Genomic DNA, 24,454 nt, shown 5'->3' with positions numbered 1-24,454 from the left:
GATTTATTTTGCAAGTATATCATTTGGATCTACGTAGATGGATGAGCGAGAATTAATGCCAAGTGCTAGGACAGCTTAGTGGTAGGCAGTTGTTTGATAAGCAAAAATATATAATGTTATTAAAAGTAAAAATGATTTTAATGAATCAAACAACGAATGAAACGGTTTATTTCACCAACAGGAAGTAATTGCAAGATGCTAAATCCGGGGAGTGGGTGAGCAAACTCTTGTTTTTGAGCCAAAAATTGAAATTGCCGCTGAAAAGAGAACTTTTAGTGATATTTCAATGATATTACAAACATATAAAAAATATCAAAGCATCTTCATAAATCAATTCCAGATACTGATTGTCATGCATGCTGTAAAAATATTTTTAATAAAATTATTTTTGTCATAATCAACACAACTATCTATATAAAATCAGTCTTATTATTTAATTGCTAAATCTTCTTGTGAAGTCAATGCGATTACTTTTGCCATTCGTATTCATAATACATTCATTCCTTTGTCATCTTGAATATCAAAAACAAAATGCACAGAGATAGAAATTCCGAACATTTAAGCAATGAATTGAACTGCAAACTGTAAATACATTTTGAAAAATACATTTCACAAGTATATTTTATAATCTTGCCCGTTCAATCGAAGCTAATTCGAAAGACAAGGTCAATCAATAGATCACATTTGAATAAGCATTATTTGCGAAAGAGAAACCAAGTTAACTAACTTAGTTAACTGTGCTCACTCCTTCGTGGCAGCTGTCGATGTGACGATGAGCAAAATAGTTCTGAAAGCGCACTTAACACTTTTAATGGAGATCAAAATATAAAATGTCGTTTGTTGTTACTTTGCAAAAAAAGTACATGTAATCTCTTATTCTCATAGTTGACTTAAGCAATCAAATAAAATATAGGACATTGATTCGTATGTGAAAACACAATATTAAACGGAACGTTTTTTATGTCATAGCTAGATCTTCATATTGATATTTATTGTGTGATTTTATATATATATTTTTAAATTCACGAAACTGCACGCCGAATAATTTTTCGGTCTTAAAACAGTTGTAAGGTGAACAAGAAGTAATAATATCACTATATCAAATGAGAATTAATTTAATAATAACTAATGCTAACAAGTATCTAAATGTAAGAACCTTTTCTCTCTTAAAAATCTGTAAAGAATTTGTTGCAAAAAATAACATTTTAGCCAGAGATCGAACCTGGGATCTTTTTACTAATTCTTGTTTAACTTAAAACTGTGTTTTAACACCGAAAAGTTATTCGGCGCGCAATTTTGAACTTGAAAATGTATATAGAATTACACAATAAATATCAGCATGAAGATGTAGTTGTGACCTATAAGGCGTTTTGTTTAATGTTACGTTTTAAATAATATTCATTTCAAATGATAATCTTGTAATTTCTTAAGTTCTAGTCTTAAGATGTATTTAAATGATTTTATTATTTCTATTTTAATTCTTTTTTTGATAACCTCAGTAAAAGAAAAAAAAACAAATGGGGTGTAAAATGATAAAAAAATGAAAAAATAGACTTTTTATATATGACGATGTATTCACATATTATTCACACGATTTTATATCTGTGATTCTTTTCACATAAAAAAATAAGCTTATCATAAGTATATTTTTAATTTCCGACATGTCTCACGGGATGATATTTATAATGATTCATTACATTTTATCAAACGTAGACTGATAAAGATTAAATATTGATTGAAGACATCAATTATTTATCCCGTTTTACTGATTTTTTTTATTTGCATCTGTTAAAAAGTTATCGTTATCACCTAATTTCTTTTAATTTTCGACTATTACGGCGGCAATCGGTGGACACGGTCCAATTTATCTGGCACAGCTTTTCGAGAATTCCTCTATGCTTCGTGTTTCATATATATATGTAAATATATTTTGCTTTGCGTCTCTCAGTTAAATCATCCTGCTAGCAGTTTTGCGGGGGTGTCCGTTAACCAAATACTATTGCGTTAGTCATAATGATGACTGAGCGAAGGGATGGGAAAAGAAAGAGAGAGAGAGAGAGAGAGACAGAGAGGGGGGCGGAAGGAAAAGAAATGATTAAACAAAAAGATACGTATAGAAGAAAAGGAAGAGAGATGCGGATGTAATCGCACAAAAGCAAAAAATGGAAAAAGAAGGTACACAGATATCAACGGGAGAGATGTGAAGAAAGAAGAAAAAGAAGAAAAAAACATAGAAAGAAAGAGAGAGAAAGAGAAAAAAAGAAAGAGAAAAAGAGTGATACAGAGGAGGGGGGAAGGGAGGGGGGGAGCAAAACCGAAAGCGAGCGAGAAGACAACAGAAATAGAGAGGAAGAGATCGAAACCACCTCTCCTGTTTCTTCTAGCTCTATTCTGAGGAAGTCGTCACCAAAAATGGCGGGGCGCACGAAGCATGTATGCGATGATGAGCGTAACGTCGTCGCCCGTGCTTCGTTATCGCACGAGATGTAATCAAGGCCCCCACGCGTGATGAAGTGCAATGATGACTTTTTCAAAAGCGGAAAACTACCGAGATAGAGGGAGAAGGGAAGAATATCTCCATGTCTATAATATCTCAATGCCGATAATTGTAACCCAACACCTGCCGGAGAGGCAGCGGTTTGGCTTCTGTACGCTCGAATGAAGTACTGCCCGCCAAGAATGCACGCAATCTGCCAAGGAGCGAAAACGATAAGCGTAAAAACAAAAGCGAGGTCGATCTCTCCTTACAACCACCTGAGGAAGCAGAGCTTATAATATAGAGTACTTATATAGAGTACTTATAATATAGACTATAAAATTACGTTGTCCATTTAGAATTAAGCTAAAGTTTTGTCCTATTAATTATTTAATTATTAATTTATGGATATTTTTTTAAAGAACGTGTTTTTAGGATACATTTGGCAGTTTTTGAATTAGATAAATTTATTACTAGAGGAAAGTCGCCAATACCGGCACCCCATTTTGTTCTTGAATAATATTTCTTAAACAAAAGCTAAAAACAAGACTTTGTGAACACAAATACAAACTAGAAAGTGTCTTATCAAATGGTATAGGCTTTTTTATAATATTTTGTATTTTGTAATAATTAATGTTTTTGTACTATAATCCAAAAAAAGTATTTGAGAAATTAGGCCCTAAAACTGGCACTCTAGATAGTAATAGTAGAGTCCAGACAAAGTTTCATAGGGAAGGAGTTATCTGTAAAATAAATTGATAAACTAAATAAATATATCAAATATATTTTTATGTATTTAACTAAGGTTTACAAAATTAAAAAGGCCAGAATTGAAACTTCCTACTTTATACGTCTTCTTTGGCATTCTATTAATTGGTTTGTTGCGTCCCAAAATATTTTTCCCATGTTGAGGTATTAGAGAACATGTGAAAAAATTCATGAAATATCTATTAATATTGTAATTGAAGGTTTTGTATTTATATTCTGTTTTCATAGAGAGGTAGTTCGATTTACGCTATACAATAATTTTATGTAACTCACAATACAAAGAAAATATAAAAGAGAAAAATATAAACAATCAGTTTTAGGAAGCTACAAACATATAAAATGATCAAATATTATCAATAATATACTCACTATTATTTCAACTATGTAATTTACAAAAGAAAAAAATTAGGCAAATTTTATTTTTAGTTTTCAAGAATTTATTTTAAGCAGAGTTTATATACAAAAAACTGTATGTACAAACTATGAATTTATATTTTTTTAATTATTTAAGTAGATTATGTTTTTATCAATATTAATACAGTGCAATATACGAGGTGTGATAAAAAAACAAGGTGACTTTTTGAATTTCGCGCGCTTTGTACACTCTAATTTCAAAATTTTTTTTTTGTGTTGGTACACTCATCACGATCATATGTTCACAGTTTTGATTATATAGCATGTGTTGTTTTTATTTGAGAGACATAAAGGTTAGACTGGTGTTTGCGTGCTCGGCGATTTTTTGCTGTTGAAAATAATGGAGCAGAGAGTTTGTATTAATTTTTGTGTAAAAAATGGTATTAAGTGTTCAAAAATCTTGAAATGTTGACAGTGGCGTACGGTGAGTCAACTTCGAGCAAAAAAAATGTTTATAAATGGTATAAGTTATTCCAAGAGGGCCGAGAAAATGTTAACGATGAACCTCGCTCTGGACGCCCCAGCACGTCAAAAATCGACGAAAATGTTCAGGAAGTGAAAGAAATTGTGTTGAAAAATTGTCGAATCACGATTAGAAAAATATCTGATGATCTTAACATATCGTTTGGCTCATGCCAATCAATTTTAACGGATGTTTTGGGTATGACACGTGTGTCAGCGAAATTCGTTCTAAAATTGCTTAATTTTGATCAGAAGCAGCGTCACATGAACATCGCCCAAGACATGTTGAACGACGTCAATGATGATCCTGATCGCCTCAAAAGGGTTATAATTGGTGACGAAACATGGGTATATGGTTATGACGTCGAAACCAAAGCCCAATCATCCCAGTGGAAGAGCTCAGGAGATCCAAGACCGAAAAAGGCACGCCAAGTTCGAATGTGAAGGTTTTGCTCACAGTTTTCTTTGATTACCATGGCGTTGTGCATCAAGAATTCCTACCACAAGGTCGTACGGTAAACAAGGAGTATTACCTTGAGGTTATGCGGCGTTTGCGTGAATCAATAAGAAAAAAACGTCCGGAAGTGTGGAAAGAAAATTCATGGATTCTGCACCATGATAATGCACCTGCGCACCCGTCGTTACTAATGAGTACTTTTTTGGCCAAAAACAATACTATCATCATGCCTCAGCCACCGTATTCACCAGACTTGGCCCTCTGCGACTTTTTCTTCTTCCCAAAATTGAAAAGGCCTATGAAAGGACGAAGATTTGCGACGATTGAGGAGATTAAGGCTGCATCGCTGGAGGACCTCAAGGCAATACCCAAAAGTGCATTTCAGAAATGTTTTGACGACTGGAAAATCGCTGGCACAAATGCATTGTATCAGAGAGGGATTATTTTGAAGGGGATAACATAATTTTAGATGACTAAATGAATATTTTTTTATAAAAATGAAAAGTCACCTTACTTTTTGATCACACTCGTATAGTTTTCGAAAAATACGGGGGTGCCGCTTTAGAAGGGGTAAGGCAGTTTAGTAACTTTCTTTTATGTACTTTAATACATTTCTTAAGTACGATCTTGACAAACTGTTCTCTATGCTTGCTATTAATTGTATTTCACATTTTATAATGAAATAAATACTTAGTTTCAATCTACATCTATTACCTATTTCATATTTTTATCTTTTATTATTTAATAAAAAGGAAAGGGCGGTCATGAGATAGATGTAAGGTAATGAGATACCATAATATCTCGTTAGTAGTAGCATTAAATAGAATGTGTTAAATTTTAAAAGCAATCAGTACAATTATTTTGTTACATTTATTTAGACATTATTGGATGGCGATGCAGATTATTTTCCCAGATAGCAAGTTTCCTGCATGTTGCTATCAATTTGAAAAAAATGCGTTGCCACGTTGTCATCTTTTTTGAGGGAAGCGGTTTCCGATTCTGCGTAAGATATTGCCAGTAACGCATGCTGCGTATGCGACTTTATAACAAGTTTTTTTTTAAATTTTATATTAATAAGTTCTGTACGCTATTGTTCTTCAGTTGCCTGTTAAACAGTTTTCTTCCTGTTGCTTTTAGGTTGCCGTGTACAAAAAAATTGCATCATCATTACAGCAACATGATTGCAACCAAAGGAAAATTTGTAGTAGTAGTACTTTTTTTTATGTGCCAGGAATGCATTACTATCTGGGCAATGAGACTATTAACAAGATATTACGTAAAAAAGTTTTACACTGTGTTTTTACAAAAAACGAATTTCAGTTCTTTAAATAACAAAGATGTATACTTTTTATATAATTTTGAGAAGTATGCTAGGTATTAATTATTGAATTTCACTCTAACTTAAAGACCTGAAATGTGGCTTTTAAATAATGTAATTGAATTTAATGTGTGACGTAATGTGCGTACAAATTTGATATATAAAGTTATGATAAATATGTCAGTGAGGGCAACCCCGATGACCTTGACCTTGATATATGTTTCCAAGGTCATGGCTGTGAGTAACCTCCAACAAGTTTGATCCGTCATTCGCCCCTAGGTTAAAAAGTTATCAATAAAAAAAAGTTGATAATGTAAATGTGTACTTCATAGTAAAGTAAGGTTTCCTCGAAAGGTTGTTATGTAGAAAGTAAATGGTTGGGCGGGAAAAAGGCTCCGCCCCTCCCTCGCATCTCTATCCAATTTTCCTAATCCAACCTAACCTCAAATTTGCTCTACGGCCACACGCATATGATCACAGAGCATGTAGATGTATGTGCGTGTGATCACATAGCAAAATTTGAGGTTGTGTTGAGTTAAGAAAATTGAAAAGGGGTTGCAAGGGAGGGGCGGAGTTTCTTCCCCACCCAAGCATTTACTTTCCACATTGTTACAAAAACATAAATTTTGAATATTTTATATCTACAGAGTGTTGGAAAACTAAAACTTATGCTCTCGTGGGTTGATAGAACAAATCATACTGAAAAGAAAAGTCCTTTACTATTTTTCATTATTTGCAATAGTTATCGAAATAAAAATTAGTAAAGTTCGTCAAATGAGCGCGTATTTTCCTTACCCACCGCACGCGGAGACCGTCCGTCACCAAACCATAGACAGCCGCGGCAAGCGGCGCGGTGAAAAGGGAGAAGTAGCAATGGCTGTCTTACCTGCCTCATCCCGCCACTTGCCGCGGCTGCCAATGGTTTGATGACGGATGGGTGGTTTCCGCGTGCAGTGAGTAGGGAAAATACGCGCTCATTTGACGAACTTTACTAATTTTTATTTCGATAACTATTGCAAATAATGAAAAATGATAAAGGACTTTTCTTCTCAGTATGATTTGCTCTATCAACCCACGACAGCATAAGTTTTAGTTTTCTGACACTCTGTATATTGAATGTAACTGAAATATAAATACGGTATATGTATACATTTATTTGTACAATAAAAATCTGTGTTTAGTAGTTGTTGGATTCTTAGTTGTAGAACTGGTTAGAGGTCACTCAAAGCCATCGTATTGACAATATATATCAAGGTCAAGGTTATCGGGACTACCTCCCCTCAACGGCGTATTTACTAAAGTTATCTTATGTACGTGAGAGAATCGTGGGTTAGTTGCTAATCAGTCTGTCATTTTGTTTGACTATTACCATATAATCGCATTATAAACGTTGTATAATACTTACTAGCAAAGAATTAATTTAAAAAACAATAATAAGTCATATCAAATTGACAAAGTTAAAACATAAGGTTAGAAAGCCTATGTTAGTCACAGCAGTTCTTAGTGCCGAATAATAATTTTTAATTTTTACAATCTCCAACTTATTCAGCTGCGTGTCACATATTTCTCGGATTTGAAACAATATTACATATTCCAGTTTTTAAAACTTGTTTGCTTTGTATTACTTATTAGTGTGTAAGATCTATGACGATCTATTATCTGTTATTATGGAGATCTGTTATCATTAATTTATAATGTGTTATAAATTAAAGTGCCTTTAAAATAATACTATCGTACTCCCGTATTATTTAAATAACAGAATAATAAAGAAGACAAATAAATGAGCAATTAAAGTTTGAGAGAATATATTTCATTTCTTAAACAACGTTTGAACATAATATACTATGTTTCGAATTAACTTAGCCATCTTCAGTGTAATTATGTTAATTTATATGCTAATAAACATAAATATGAACTATAAATAAATAATAGAAAATATTAATAAATATCTTGGCTGTTGAATTTATGTCCGGTTAATATAGAGCTCGGCAAAGAATGCACATTTTTAATTCATTTTCAAATCGATTTCGCTACCCGCTATTCGTCTTATTTCACTATTCCGCGAGTGTCTAATTGTATTATAAGTACCGCGACACTCGGGACCGATGTTTGTATGTACATATACGTTTTTAATAGATTTACATATTAAGATGTTACTGTTAACGCATTTTATACCCAGAAAGCTTAATCTATAGATCCCTTATATGTATAATCCTTTAACCCTAGCTTTCTCACACATATTTTTGATTACCTTTTTCCTCACCAATGGATTTGTGAAATCCTGTAACTTTGACACGCTATATGTCTGAACAAAAAGCATTTTTTAACTCATAATATATGAAATCGGTACCTCAGAGTCTCACAAAGACGATAAATAAAACCCGAATTAAAAATATTTTATTCTCAAACAATTACAATTTTTTGAAGAAATTGTGTTACAAAAATTTGCAAGAAATGAGTATTAATGTAAAAGAATGTCAAATTTTTTAATTTTAACTTAAAGCAAAAAAATCATTGAGATTTTTAGATGACTCTTTGAAACGGTAAAAAAATATAATTCACATAAATAGTTTGAGTTCGAGTTCGAGTTCGAGTTCGAGTTCGAGTTCAAGAGAGAAATATGAATTATTCCATAAAGTTTAATTATTTAAAATATCAAAAATTGACAATTTTAAAAAATTGACAAATCATGACTTTACACTAAGTAAATAAAATTTTATTATTTGAACTATATAAAATAATAGATAAATGTTGTACTGAATAAATGTTATTATTGTATGTGTGAATAATTAATGAGCATAGGCCTTGAAAAAAATCCTGAAAATTTCGTAATGTTTGCGCGCGTTAGCAAACATACAAAAGGCCAAAGAATATTACAATGCACATAATAATGCATATATATTATGTTAAAATAATTTTTTTTAATTCTACAGTTTGATGTACTTACTTTTATACTATTTAATACCCAATAAACATATATATTTAATGAAAATAAAGCGGTATCTAAAGAGATATGAGAATAGTGAGAAAAAGTACCTGTAGGCTTGTCATATTTATGCATAATTAAAATTTTTCTTCGAACCTCAGTCCTAATCTTCAAATTATCTTATAAAAAAGTTATAGCAATGTAAAAAATTGTATAGGATCTGTTGTACTCATGTGTGATAGGCTAGGATTAAATAACTAAACGTAAACAGAATGAGATAATTTAGTTTAATTTTGAAAATTTTTTATAAACGAAAGCACACAAAAACATAATCAGCATATTACATGTAGCGAGGCGTCTAATTGTAAGATAAGAAAGAAAACCGTCGTATAAATAAACATTTTTTAAATAAATTTTTTAAAAATTGGAATTAGTTTTTTAACTGTTTTAAATGAAATATATATTTACGACTAGAACATACAGAAAAAAACAATAGAAACATTTTTATGATATAATTCAAATCCAAGCTATCGCGTTTAGACTAAGTCTATTGGAAATATTACTTTAAAAAATGCGTCAATAATAATACAAGAATAAAAGATTTATGTTAGTTACAGTGATTCTTGATGCCAAATAATAATTTTTAAGTTTAACAATTTCAAACTCAAACTGCGTGCCGCATATTCGTCGAACTTGATGCACAGTCGTGAAGCTGGAATAGTAATATTAATGCTTTTAGAAACATATATAAGATTCCCCTCCCTAGTAAAACTGTTAAGTATTTTACTGCGAAAGTCCGATGAAAAAACAGCTTATCGCGGTTTATTTTAATCGATTAAAAAATTTTTTTGGCGTTGAGTAATCTAACCTGTAAGGATCAACTTTAATAAACGTCTTAACTATGAAACACATGCAACTTTAAGAGTTAAAATTTGTCAGCATTGGAGTCGGCACTCATTAGTAGAGAGCGGAATTGAGTTTACCATCTAATAATTGCTGATATGTCTTTTTTCTAAATGTATTGAGTTATTTAAAAAAAATAAAATAATAGTCTATTACTCCTTTCTTTCCTCTATTGTTAGATCTACAAGTAGTGATTTCTTTATAGATGCCCGAAGTTGCACCACTTGCGACAAGGTTCTGGCCGAATTGGAGAAAATCGACGACGATACAGACCATTTTGGAGTCGACTTTGTCAAGATCAACGATAAACGACTGGCGAAGCAATATGGTATTAGAAACTTCCCGGCTCTTACATATTTCCGTGAAAAAGAACCAATTATATACGATGGTAAGCTAATATTTTAATAAATATCTATTAAAACGCATAATAAATCATAATTAATTGATTAAATTTATAAAGTTGTGAAAATTGCAAACTAATAGTTAAGACTTTTTTATCACTAACAATAAGATCAATAACCAAAACTAATATACAAAACATAATAAAATAATATAATCACTGTATTATCAATCTCACCTAACATATATGAAAAAAAAACGTGTAATTTTCTATTTCAGGTGACTTGATGGACGAGGAGAATGTATTGGATTTTCTTACGAGTTTAGAAGCAATGGATTTACCAGATCGTATCGAAGAAGTTAATGCAAAAATTCTGTCGAAGATTGTCGAAGAAACAGATTTCGTGGCGGTACTTTTCTGTAAGTTTTCTTATTGTACATGTTAATTGGATTATGTTTCAGCCAAAAACATATCCGGGAGATTACATGTAATTATTCGGAAAATGTTCTCTAATGTTTAGTGTTTTATTCCCAGTAAAATACTATGCATGCTATTTCACATAAAATGTTTACAATTGGGATTTTAACTATGGCCGCCTCAATAAGGATATTCCTCGTTTATGTTTATATTACACACTCATATTTGAGAGTGTAGTATGAACGTAGACGTGAAATATCCTTATTGAGGCGGCCATAGTTAAAAGTCTAATAAAAGATTCCGTGAAGCACATATACAGGATATATAAAAAAATATATAAATTAAAGTTAAATAATTGATTTTAATTCATATCAATTATTTCCGTCATCAAATGTAATAAAAAAACTGTCTAATACTAAAGTGCTGAACGAAGCGGTCGCTCTCCATGTCATTAAACAGCTCTATAATTTAAATCAATACTGCAAATCCAACATGTGCACTTTTAAGCTTGAAATTGTAATATGTCGATATCAATGCTTATTGTTGTTCCTACTCCTCACTACATTGTTTTGTCATCATATATCATAGCGCACAATGATCGATCTCAGGCACACACACGACACAGGGTCTGAAATCATTAAAAGTTGTTGAGTTAAAAGTTGTGTTACTTTATTTAAAAGTATTCTACTACTATAATTAATATTAGAATCAAAATTTTGATTTGTATATTACAATATAATTAAAATCAAGAAAAGTCTATAGACAGTCATAGTAAGATCTTGGTGCTGAAATAATGTTTCTTGCGTGACTTTACATACAATTTCTAATTCTTTTGAACTGTGCGCCGTTACTTTTGTTTGTTGTCAAACATAGCTCTTACAATAAAATCGTGAGTTTTAACGACTGAATGACATACACATATAGGATTAACAATACATATGATTTATGAAATATCAGTACATCATAACGTACTAATAAATTAATATCGCAGGCCCACACACAAATTTTCATATAAACTTTTTATATTAAATTAGGAATTTAAGTTTCATTCTAAAAAGTTGACATTGTTTCTTCGTGTAATTTACATGTTTGGAGATTTCAATTTCATAAGTATAGTCAGCAGCAAAAAGGTTGCAACATTTTTTCGATCAGTTTTGGAATGCAGTCTGATCACCGAACGATTGGTTCTAACTTATGGATCTAACCAGTTACATTTATTCTATGAGCAAGGCTAAGTTCTGAAATAATACAGACTGCAAAGATTTTATATTATATTACTTTAAATAAGTATTGTTACGATTTGATTTACGAGCTTTGGACGCCATATTTGTTTAAGGAATGATAAAAAGAATCTGAATTAAAAAGCCTTTTCCGTTCTCTGTATAAAGTCTATATTGCAAACATATATTAATACATATAGAACCATGTGGGGTAAAGTGGGACGGGCTTTTGTTTGCCTCCATAGAAGTGTCAAAAATTGAATTTTTGAACAATCAATGGTTGTTTTCACTAGATGACAAAAAACTAATTTTTTATAATTGCAGATTTTTAAAGTTTTGATTTTAATTTGTATTTTTCAAAAACGAAAAATTTTGGGCTTTTGAAAAATGATAGGGTAAAAAAGGACACCAAAGAAATTTAACAGTCATAACAACCAATTTAAATTACTATGTTTAATCAACACTTTTAAATAATGAATAATTGAAAATAGAGCAATAAAACCCCTCTATCTATAATGGTTATAGCTCTATCTATAATGGCTATATTTAAACTTATAATTCATTGTTGGTTCGCAGCTACTGTCACATTATAGTAATATTTAATATTAAATTTTCTTTGTGTATAAGTAATAACATTCGAAATAATTAATAAAATCACTTGATTTGCACTAATCCTTCAAGAAAACATGAAAAACCCACTTTACCCCACAATGTTAATTTGCACGCAATCATTCATTACCAAAACTTTTTTTTATACGATAAAGAATTTATTACCAAAACTAGGTTAAGTTTCTATATTTTTTTTTATTTAAAAAAATAATAGAAAAATGATAACTGCACACAACTTTCCTTTGTTGAACACTTAAAAAACTTGCTTAAATCACGAGTATTATGAATATCAGAAAAACTTTATGAAAATAACTTTTAAAATCGGTCTCGTATAGTAACAAAACGTTTGTACACAAACTCCAATGGCTAATTAAAACATGAGCTGTCATGATAAGCAACAGATGACAGTTTTTCGTTTTGCTTTAAACTCACTATTACATAGAAATTTTGATGGTGTCCTACTTTACCCCACGTCTCACTTTATCCCATATCACTCTACTTTAATTCTGGAATAGGATTTTAAAATCTATAAAAAAGTAATACGTATGAAAACTTCTTATAAAATTACTGCGTTTAATCGGTAAAACAGAGCAGATTTCAGAATTCTCTTAATTGAATCAGAAAAGCAATGTTACATAAATAAATTGACAATCAATTAAGTATTACTGATGCTAACTAGCTTCTTTAAGATATTCCTAACTTAAGAAAAAGGAAAGATTTATGCAAAAAATATTATTTTTTTCAGAATTTAAATCTGGATCTTTCTTAGTATTCAAGTATTAGAGGAGAAGAGGGTATTATGGCTGATAGACACTATAGTTACCCCCATTATCTGCATTATTAGGTGATAAATCCTAACAATTTTTTATGGAATTATTCAATTAGTAGCCCGCCGTTCTTTTAGCGGCGTTAATATGCCACACAACAGGTATTAACAATTGTTATAAGGCATTTTTACTTTTGAGCACTTCTAAACTTTTTAAAAGTATATTTTAGCATTTAATTACACAAATATATTTTTTAATGGTTTTCAAACTTGAGCGTATTATCACACAAATGTATTGAAATTTTAACTACAATCGTCTTAATAAGGATATTCTACATCTATGTTCATAATACACACTCATATTTGAGAGTGTAGTATGAACATAGACGTGGAATATCCTTATTGAGCCGGCCATAGTTCCCAATATACACTCAAGTGTCTTTTGTTACTTAACTGTAACTTTTTATTTGGCTGTATGTACAGTGCGTTGCATTGATGCCTGGGGTACCGATTTTTAGGACCACGTGTCTTTCTTAGTTATTTTTACGTTCATGACCAAATGCTGCTGTCAACGATCACCACAGCATTCAGTCATGAACATAAAAATAATCAAGAAAGAAACGTGGTCCCTAAACTCGGTACCCCAGGCATCAATGCAACGCACTGTACTGTACATACTTTTTGAGTTGTGCAAAGTTAAACAATAAAATAGGATTTTGTTAATATGATTTTTTTAAACAAAATTTTCATATCGAAATATTTCTTCGATAAATCGATTGTTATTCTAAAAGCAGTGTTCAGAAACATCATTATATGTTTGTTATTTAATGTTATAAACAGAGATAAAATAATATTTATAATAATATCTCTAAAGTCTTTGAACGCATTTTGAACGATGGAAAATTAATACTTTTTTAAACAAAATACTGTTTTAAAACTAAACCAATTTTTAAAAAATTACTTTTAGGCTAGCCATACTACACTTTTTTTTCTTCTACAGATTACGCAATGCGTCACACTTTTATAATTCACGTCCTAAGTAATAAATATTTTATTACTTTAAATTTAGAATCTGTTAAACAACACTTTAACGAATAAAATTATTCCAGCAATATGAAAAATTAATTCTAAACAAAATTATTTAATAAAATGAAAATGGATGCCATATTACCTTTTTTTCCTCTATTGTTATAAGACACAGTTAATTTAAATATATTTAACTATATAAAATGTATTATACACGAATTTTAAATATACACATACATATAATTCATGTATTATAAATTTGATATAGTTAAATATTCCAAAATTTATTTGATTTGCATGAAAATCGATATCTGGGGTTTTTAAAAAATTCAATTTCTTTAAAAAAGTAAATATATTGTTATATAGAGTAAGAAAAAGTTATAAAACTTATGTATGAAACAATTTTTCATATACTTCATAGTTTCAAAAACATTCGCTTAAAACGACAAAATCTCTATTAGTTTTGAGGAAACATTTCAGTCATTAAATCTCGAGATAAGCAGATAAAAAAAATATGAATCTAATATTGTGTAATGTTCTACGTATTTAAAACTCATCAAAATTGGTGAGGAACAATTCCAACCGTTCTCTTGTCAAACCAAAATAATGTGGGCTTTTTGGATTAAGTGGGACACATAGCGTCTGAGTAATTTAAGTCAACGATTGATGTTGCTAATTTGGTAAGACTGATGGAAAATTTAAAAAATCCAATAAACGACTATAGATCGTTTTCGATTTGTGATTTGAGAAAATTTAAAGTCTGCTTGTTACTTATAGGTAAATGCAGGTTGTGTTCCAAAATAGAACAATTTTCTGATCACACATGAACGAAGTTCTATGAGAGAAAAAATTTTCTAAAAATTTATAGTACATTGCAGTCAATCGATAGGTACATTAAATGTTTTCAATAAGAATTTTGTTTATTCCAGGCTCCATATTGTAGCAGTCGTTTCACATTTTCCAAAAAGTTACGTTTTTTTTTAGACTACATACAAAGACAAAAATTTCAAACATTCATACATGTTATTTCAACTCACCGACGAGAGATTTTTAAAAACCGTCAACCCTGGCCAAATTGTGACCGTCACGCTTCAAGGGCTCGGCGGTAATTAAAGAGATGATGTTATTGACTACCTGATTGTTAACACAAGTGTTTGAGTAATACGTTATTCAAATCTTGATTTTTTTATTATACAAATACTTTATAAACAAATATGCATACTTATATGCAATAACATCATATATATTGCATCAAAATTTCAATTCTTTTTGATCAGTTAGTATCTCTGTCGATAATTATACTTGGATATTATGTTAACATTAAAACTGCAATTTTTAATAAAAATCGAGAATTTTTGAGTTACAAATACATAAACGTATCTATGAAATATCAGGATAACAATAAATCATAAAATTAGTACTATATTATTAGTTTATCATTAAAAATTTTAAAGTCACACAAATTCCTGTAAGATTAGCGGTCTTTAATAGTCTCTCGTCGGTATCCAACTTCAAGAATTGTGTTTAGACACTTGTCTCATTTGACGTGGAACATTCCATTTATCCCCTCCCGCTACATATACGCACACAGGCACACGCACATATGTACAAACGTATATACGCACACCAATGTATAAAGATTATCACAATGAGGTAGAAGGAATCGAGATAAATCAAAAAGTCTAATACCATTTGCAATAATTTTCGAGTAATACAATTAAAGTCAGACAAATAAAAGCGCACGGAGGACAAGCGGTCGCTCGCCTGAGCCACAGAACCGCTCACCGAGACCCAACTGTAGGCTACGGTAAGCGGCGCGTGGCGAGGGGAACAATAGCTTGGCACCGCACTGCTCCCTCATGCCCCCGCACCAAGGCTCGCGGGTCTACGGCTCAGGCGAGCGACCGTTTATCTCTCCGCGCGCTCTCATTCGTCTGACTTTAATATTTTATTACTCAAAATTTATTGCAAATATCGCAAAATGGTATTAGACTTTTTGATTTATCTTGATCCCTTTTACCTCATCGTGATAATCTTTATGCATTGGTCTGGGACACCCTGTATATAGTAGAGGCTCCTTAACTTTGACCCTATGGGACGATAAGAGCGGAATGCCAAAGTCATAAAATACCTTTTTTTACATGGAGAAATCCATCATGGATACTCCCCTTTCTCCAGGAAAAGAAGAGGGTTATGCCAGATTCTTACTGGCTAAAACCCCATGATGATCCTTTTGACCGTCCGAGGGGGGGGAGGCGCCCCGGAATCGCAAGCATTTCAACCGTACACGATGATTGGTAGATTCGTGCTGTGGTGAGGGTATTCTATAAAAGGAAAAGATACAATATTCTTGTTTGTAAAAGTACGTGTAAAAAAATGCAAATATTATAGAGGACCAAAATTAAGTAGGTCTACTGTATATATGTGTATAATAAAATTCATGTATGATATATTTTATAGTTAAATATATTATGAATAACAGTATTTTATAATAATAGTAATACGATACTTTTAAATATAGGAATGACATTCGAAAACTTTCAATGCTCTCAAACTAGTGTCGTCCCTGAAATTGAGCGTCCTGCGCTAAAACAGTAGTATAACAGTGATATAAAGTGAAAAATAGGAATGGCAATAGCATAAAATAATAGGGAAGGAGGCTAAACTCCATAAAGAAAAGTGAACCTGTTTTGTACGCTGAATTAGAAGGAGTCCGCTGATCGCAACAGCTTAATAATTTGGACGCCATTTGCAATATCAACTTTATCACACTTAACTTTTTGCATGAAATTTGTATGTCGGCTTTAAAAGAATTTTTATCTGATGTCTCTGTCGGTATATTCTCAAATAAATATATATACACAGGGTGATAATTAATGGTTGGAACAACTATTTACCATAAGAGATGACTTACCAATTGCGTTCCATGTAATTTATATGGAATAAAATAAGTAAGTCATCTCTTATGGTAAATAGTTGTTTCAACTATTAATAATCACCTAATAATCACCTTGTATGATTGAAATTACAAAGATGTAATGTTGGATTTGTAAGTGTACTGTGAAAAAAAATGATGCTTCGAAAAAAGCAGTTTTTCTTTAAATCTTGCACAGTAAAAACAGTAATATTTTTTTATAATTGTAGAAATACAAAATTATCCGATTTTTTTAATTACTAAAATGTCTTTTTATGCAGAAAATTTAAGAATATCAATAACGTAGAAAAAGAAAAAAATTAATGAAGGAAGAAAATTATTAAAGCTAAGCCAAGCAAATGATATTCGTTGTAACGATGTAAAATCTTTAGTATGCTCCGTGCAAAATGCAGTTTACATCAAAATTATAATAAAACTTATCAAAAAAAGAGAGTACCAAAATGTAAATAAAACAAATAAAAAAAAATTAAAAATAACGTAAACTGCAAATTTGTAAATTTCTTTTTTTTTCCATTTGTAATAAACAAAAATAGAATATTCACAATTGATACTTAAAATTGATAGAAAAGGTATTATGTACAATTCATAATTTAAGTATATTCATAGTTTTTAAAATGTCGCTAATTTGATTAATTTTTGTTTCACTTTAATACATTTTTTTTTGGAAAATGACAATTTTGTCATTAATGTAAATATTAACGTAGAAAGACAATTTTGAGAGCATAACTATTTTTTTTCGACGCTGTAATCATTTTCTGCCTTTCATAAACCGAAAAATTGTTCATTTTTGCTTATAAATCTTTAATTTGAAGAAGGTATCTCAACTAAACTCAAACTTTGTTGTAAATATTTGAATATTTATTCCTCTCTTGCTCCAATTCCCTTCTGTTTTTTTCATATTTATACGACTAAAAAATGAATATATTTGTTATTGTTATTTTATAAAACTAATCTTTTTTACTTGTATTTATCTCCACATTTACTTTTTTCTCTTTTTCTTTCGGCGTAAAAGATATTTTTCGCATCTTGCTGTTGGAATATAATATGCACGCAATAAGAGAATTTTTAATTTTGTCTGAACTGTTTCAACATAATTTCTGCAAAAGTGTTCCAACAGAAAAATCCTTCAATTAGAAGTGCAATAGTACAAATTAGATTATTCCTTCAGCTTCAGACTCCAATTCGGTATACAAATCAGGGCTTTTTCTGCTCACAAGTTATCGAGTCTTCTCCTCTCTTACTTCATGCAATAAACATGAAGACTAACATATTTCATTTTCAAGCAAGGAGGAAGAGGAGAGAAGATCAAACTCGGGTAGGAAAAGTATTCCGGAAAAGCGGCTGGGCTAAACGTAAATAAAAATCCAATTTGAGTTGAATGCAAGAAAAGTTGGAAGTATTAAGTCAATGAATACAAGCGTAAGAAAATATGGAGTATATTCCGTGGGTAAAAAGTACTATATACCTAGCATAGACATAGGATACCTAGACTGAGCCATCAAGGAGTAGGGGTAATATTCGGGTAGAAAAAGACGCACTATGTCTGGGAGTGTGCGTTTTCACTCTCTTTGCACATACATACATCCACGGTAACTAATTCTGTCCCTCAGAAAATTTTCCAAACTGAAAAGTTACCATCTTTCTACATACTCGCAGTTCATGATTAACCCTTAAACACGTAAGTGGGTCTGAGAGACTCCATATGAAGTTTTGAACGCTTGCTATATGAAAACGGAATGAGATAGGAGGTTCGGACCAAAACGTAAAAAAAGTTTGAAATCTCCTCTTTCAATTGATATAGTTAATCAACTTTTTTGGTCAACTAGAATTCGAACGGCACGGCAGTAAAGTTTTGTTAGGGTCAATGCGACCCATATAGTGTGTAAGAGAAACTTTTTTTGTGAGTATTTTACATTAAAAAACTGGGCAAAATACGTTCGAACAGGTCGATTTGCAGATGTTACTCGCATATACTCTGTTTAAAGTTGGAATACTATAAAATGTTGTAGAAAAAAGAGTTTTTCCGAAATATATCATGAAACACATCAATTTTCAATTTTAGACACGATTTAATCAAAAATTCCTCATATTTGCCTTGTTACATAAGTACATTTTTTAATAGAAATGATATAATTTTTTTTTTAAAATATAAATCTTTAGCTTTAAAATGCCGTATTGTAAAATTCTTTAAAGTTTTTTGTTGCAAAAATATGATTTTTTTTAAAAAGTGGATTTTTAGATGCCCAAAAATACCTCATATTCTCCATGTTACATAATTATACTTTTTAAAAGAAATGACTGCCAAATTTTATTTTGGAAATATGACTCTTTAGCTTTAAAACGCCGTATTTGAAAGTCTTTAAATGTTTGTTGTTGCGAAGATATGATTTTTTTAAGGAAAAGTAGATTTTTGACCAATTTCTCATTTTTGCTTAATGGTTTTGCTTTTATAACTTCACAATAAATTATTTGTCGGCAATGCCGATTGTGCAGTTACACTCCTGAGATTTTGAACTTTTGTTATAAAAGAAAAACATCGTAGAAAAATATTGATTGTAATCAAAGTTATAGCTTCTCAAAGTTGAAAAAATCTCCCAGACCCAAAAATGTGTTTCCGTATTTTACAGAATTGGTGTGTTTAAGGGTTAATGTAACGACTAAAGCTTATTAGTCGTTACGTTAATCATGAACTATAAGTACAGGAGTTGGACAAAATAATGTGAATACCATGCAATATAGTACAGTTTGTTGCATGTTGGCAACACTGCTTCCGTGTAAATAATGCGACGCTTATGTAATGCGCAGTTTACGTGGCAGGTTTTGTCGGTTATATTTCAGTGTATTATACGTTTTGTTCTGTGACGGTTATAATGAGCGATCGGTGAAATATGTGATCTCTCAGACTTCGAAAGAGGGCAAATCGTTGGTGCTTGATGGGAGCTGTGACAAAAACAGCTAAACTGTTTAACGTCTCACGAGCGACAGTATCCACGGTAATGACAGCATACACAAAACATGGTAAAATATCATCGGCAAAGAGGAATAGTGGACGAAATCCAAAGTTAATTGACTCAGACCGACGAACATTAAAAAGGATTATGCCAGACAATATAAAACTACTGCGGCAAAAGTGACAGCAGAACTCAACGCTCACCTGAGTAATACTGATTCGACAAAAACAGTACGGCAAAAGCTCCACAAAGCTAACATTTATGGAAGGGCTGCAATTGCAAAACCCCTTATAACGGAGTCAACGCTAAGCTGCGAAAGAAGTGGTGCCACGATCATAAAACTTAGACATTTGATGATTGGAAGAATGTGGTATAGTTTGATGAATTATCGTTCACATTGTTTCCTACTAACGGTTGTTTATGTATGGAGAATCCCATAAAAGCTTACGATCCGGACTGTCTGCTTCCTACAGTCAAGTGGAGGAGGTTCCGTTATGATTTAGCCGGCTATATCGTGGTATTCAGCTGGTCTTCTCATTCACATCACTGGCCAGATTACTGCGAATGAATATCTTGACATCCTCAGTGATGAAATACTTACTATGACTAGTATACTGCTGCCAAACACTGCCATATTCCAAGATGATAATGCGCCCATACAGCCAAAAACGTTCAGTCTTAGTTTGAGGAGCATCAAAATATCATCAAACATCTTCCCTGGCTAGCACAATCGCCAGACCTCAACATAATTGAACCGTTGTAGGGAGTTTTAGAGTAGAGAATAAGGAGCAGATTTCCATCTGTAACATTATTGAGCAATTGGCGGATGCTTTGGTACAAGAATAGGACAACATTTTATTGGAAACTATTCAGACACTCTACAATTCTATTCCCCGAAGAATTGCAGCTGTTCTATAAGCAAATGGTGGCCGAACACCTTATTAATAAATAAATATTATGTATATGTCAGGTGTTCATATTATTTTGTCCAACCCCTGTATGTAGAAAGATTGCGACTTCTCAGTTTGGAAAATTTTCCGAGAGACAAAACAAATTACTATGAGTGTATAAAACGTACAGTGTCTATGAGAGAAGATTGAAAAAAAATATTAAGCAATTTGATATTGAAATAGTACTTAATATACGTATCAAAGTGCCTGGTGTAAACAGTGGTAAACAGGTATTTGTTACAATTTCTCGTTGTTCTTTTAACTCTCTCTTACAGACACTGTATGCTTTGTACGCATGTGCTAACGAGAGAGAATGCGCGGTCCCAGACAAAGTGTGTCTTTTTCTACCAGAATCTTACCGCTACTCTTAAAAAATTCGAGGATCTCTAGGTTTAGGTATCCTATGTCTATGGTACCCAAATAATCAAATGTTAGCAGAATGACCGCACAATAAATGCATACGTGCAATTGTATACTATTACTGTGTCCAGCTAACTACGCACGTGGCAAACACTGTGCTGATACATTATGTCAGAGAAGAACCTGAGAGAGGCCATGCCGGCCTTTTCTTATAACGTTCGAAACCATAGACTTAAATATAAATAGACCCAGCGTTTTGTGAGAGAAGTTGTTCGCGTCATCTAAAGGACAGAATAATACGCAGTAAGGTGCTGTTTCTGTCACTTTGTCGGTCTGGAGGGAAAACGTGGACAACGTTGATGAGGGAAATTTCTTTTCCTTCCGCACCTTACTGCGTATTGTTCTGTCCTTTAGATGACGCAAACAACTCCTCTCACAGAATGTTGGGTTTATTTATATACAGTATATGCTCGAAACTCCCGGCGCACTAACGACCTCATCCATTTTCTGAGAAATCTGAACTAAAATCACATTTATTTTGTGACACTACTGATAAAAATGGTTTAAGTCTGTGCTAAAATTATGTAGTGGGGGTATAATGCGGTGCAATAATTTGAAGAGTATAATAGATGCCTAAGTTACCGACGCTATAGTCTAGCATATTTATACTGTATTATGTTAGACTATGGCGTCGGTAACTCAGCCATTTATTATACTCTTTGAATTATTGCACCGCATTGTATGTACCTCCGCCATATGATTTTAGCAAAGACTTGAATCATTTTTATCGGCGGTGTTGCAAAATAGATGTGATTTTAGTTCACATTCTGGGTAAAATGGATGAGGTCGTTAGTGTGCCGGGCGTTTTGAGCATTATAGGAAAAAGGTCAGTATAACCGTTCTTAGGTTTCTCTCTAATAATATTCAATACGTTGTATCAACATTGTGCTAAAAATGTTGGTATTATGCTAGTACGCAAATTTTTCTTAACACTATATTTTTTATCGAGATATTTTTATATTGCAAATAAAAAATTATTTAATTAATAAAAATTATTTTTATTCAAAATGTTATGTGCACTTATTATTATATATACTTTAAAAATTTGGTACGTACAGGGTGATTATTAATGAATGTTCTCACTTTTTACTATTGGAGCACGCATTTGTAATTTCTAATATAATAATATGTTAGAAATACGTATCCGTCGGAAAACCATGCTCCGATAGTAAAAAGTGGGAACATTCATTAATAATCACGATATACAGGGTAATTATTAATGACTGTTTCCATGTTTTACCATAGGAGCATGATTTACCCTCGGATACGTATTTTTAACATATTATTATATTAGAAATTACAAATGCGTGCTCCTATAGATATAAATGGGAACAGTCATTAATAATCATCCTGTATATGTATATATGTACACTGCTCGTTATCGATTCGACGGATTATAGTAGATGGCTTACTTACCGACGCCATAGTTTAACATAAACAATTATATGCCAGACAGTGGTGTCGGTAAGTTAACTATCTACTATAACTCATCAAATCGATGACGGGCAGTGTACAGTCTGTTAAATAAGAGCGTGATCAGCCTTATTCACAACTAGTAAAAGTATTGCTCTTAATTTTTTGTGAGTCGATAGAGGAAGCTTATGCACTTTAAAGAAAAATTCAATTGCTGTCTTTTATAAGAAAAACCCATTAAGCGCCATGAATGCCAAATACATGACTACGAGGTTGTGTTTCTGTGCAGCCATCCGAAAGGTCCGAAAATGTTGCAATAAGCGATTGCTAAATATATAAAGTCGAAACAATTCGTGCAGAAGTGGGTATCAACAATATAAGATCACAAAAATTGTCGATGATTTACCGTAACGTGGATCAATAGGAAAATTGAAGAAAAAAGATGATAAAATGATCGCAAATTTGTTTTCGCGGAATCCTGACCTAATACTGCGTCAAGGATAAGCGAAATTGAAGGTTTATGGTAGATATATCGTATTAAACTCATATTCGTGCTCATAGCATAAAATGCCGCAGTACAATAAAGGAACTTCTGTTGAGTAATATGTAAAAAACTTGTAAAAAAGTGACTTGATCGCTTGAGCGCACGAGCTAGAACATCAATTTTAGTGACGTAATTTTTACTGATAAATGTTCTATACAAGCATATAATAGCTTCAAACAAATTTGGTCAATCTCAACAAGCATATAAAATCTCGAGACATTTTCGGACCTTTCGGATGGCTGCACAGATACATAGTCTTGTAGCACGTCACGTATTTAGCACTCATGGCGCTTGTGTTTTTTTTTTTTTTTTTTACAAAAAATCAACAACAACAAATCTTTCTTCAAAATGCATCAAAGACAAAGGTGTCCTTTATCGCTCACAAAAAATTGAGAGCGATACTTTTACCAGTTGTGAATAAGGCTGACCACGCTGTTATTTAACAGACTGTAAATAAAAAATTGTCAAACAAAATATTTCGTATGTAGTTGAACATTGAGATAGCAACCATGATGTATTACATCAATGTCAGAACAAGGAATTTTACTTTAATAATTAACAAATATCAAAGAATTCTTCAAAGTATCGAAATATAAACCGTAGCCATATAATGCCAGCGTATTGCCAGAATGACATGCTGAAGATATCCTAAGTTTTGATCTCACGTTGTGACAGCACTATGCAAATATTGGGTGCTTTCCAATTGCTTAACACGTCTTAACACATACATACACAAAAATGCACAAAGTGTAACGGTGTGCGTGATTCAATTAGAACAAAATGTGTGTTAATGTGTACAGTTCCGAATAGAGTTAGGATTATTTTTTAAATTTATGCCATGTCTTATTCCTGATAATAATTGAAAGTGTGTTTTCATCATTTCGATTTCATTTATAGCTGCCGCGGTTAGTAACTATTTAATTGAACTAAAAAACACAAGTTTCCACATCCGACTAGTAGCCTTCGGGCTGAGTACGGATGTGTATTATAGTGTTGTGTCGACGATTACGACAATTGGAATACAACTTGTGTCGCCGTATGCACGAAAGTGTCTAGGAATATTGCAATTGGAAAGCACTCATAATCTGCTTTATCAATACAAGATGACACTGTTACTGCATAACACCAATCAACACTGT

At 31.9% G+C, this 24,454-nt stretch overlaps 1 protein-coding gene across 1 annotated transcript in view; it reads left to right on the top strand.

Moving 5' to 3' along the window:
- The window catches only part of LOC105198599, a 95,172-nt gene that overhangs the window by 12,804 nt on the left and 57,914 nt on the right, over nucleotides 1–24,454 (top strand). Inside the window, exons 2-3 of the mRNA XM_011165361.3 lie at nucleotides 9,930–10,112; nucleotides 10,343–10,483. Coding sequence (XP_011163663.1) covers nucleotides 9,930–10,112; nucleotides 10,343–10,483 — 324 coding nt within the window. The remainder of the gene's footprint in view (nucleotides 1–9,929; nucleotides 10,113–10,342; nucleotides 10,484–24,454) is intronic.

The sequence above is a fragment of the Solenopsis invicta genome, chromosome 5 (assembly GCF_016802725.1).
Source record: "Solenopsis invicta isolate M01_SB chromosome 5, UNIL_Sinv_3.0, whole genome shotgun sequence".
NCBI classification, from domain to species: Eukaryota; Metazoa; Arthropoda; class Insecta; order Hymenoptera; family Formicidae; genus Solenopsis; species Solenopsis invicta.
Note: the sequence above shows the minus strand (reverse complement) of the source record. Positions and strands in the feature narration are given on the sequence as shown.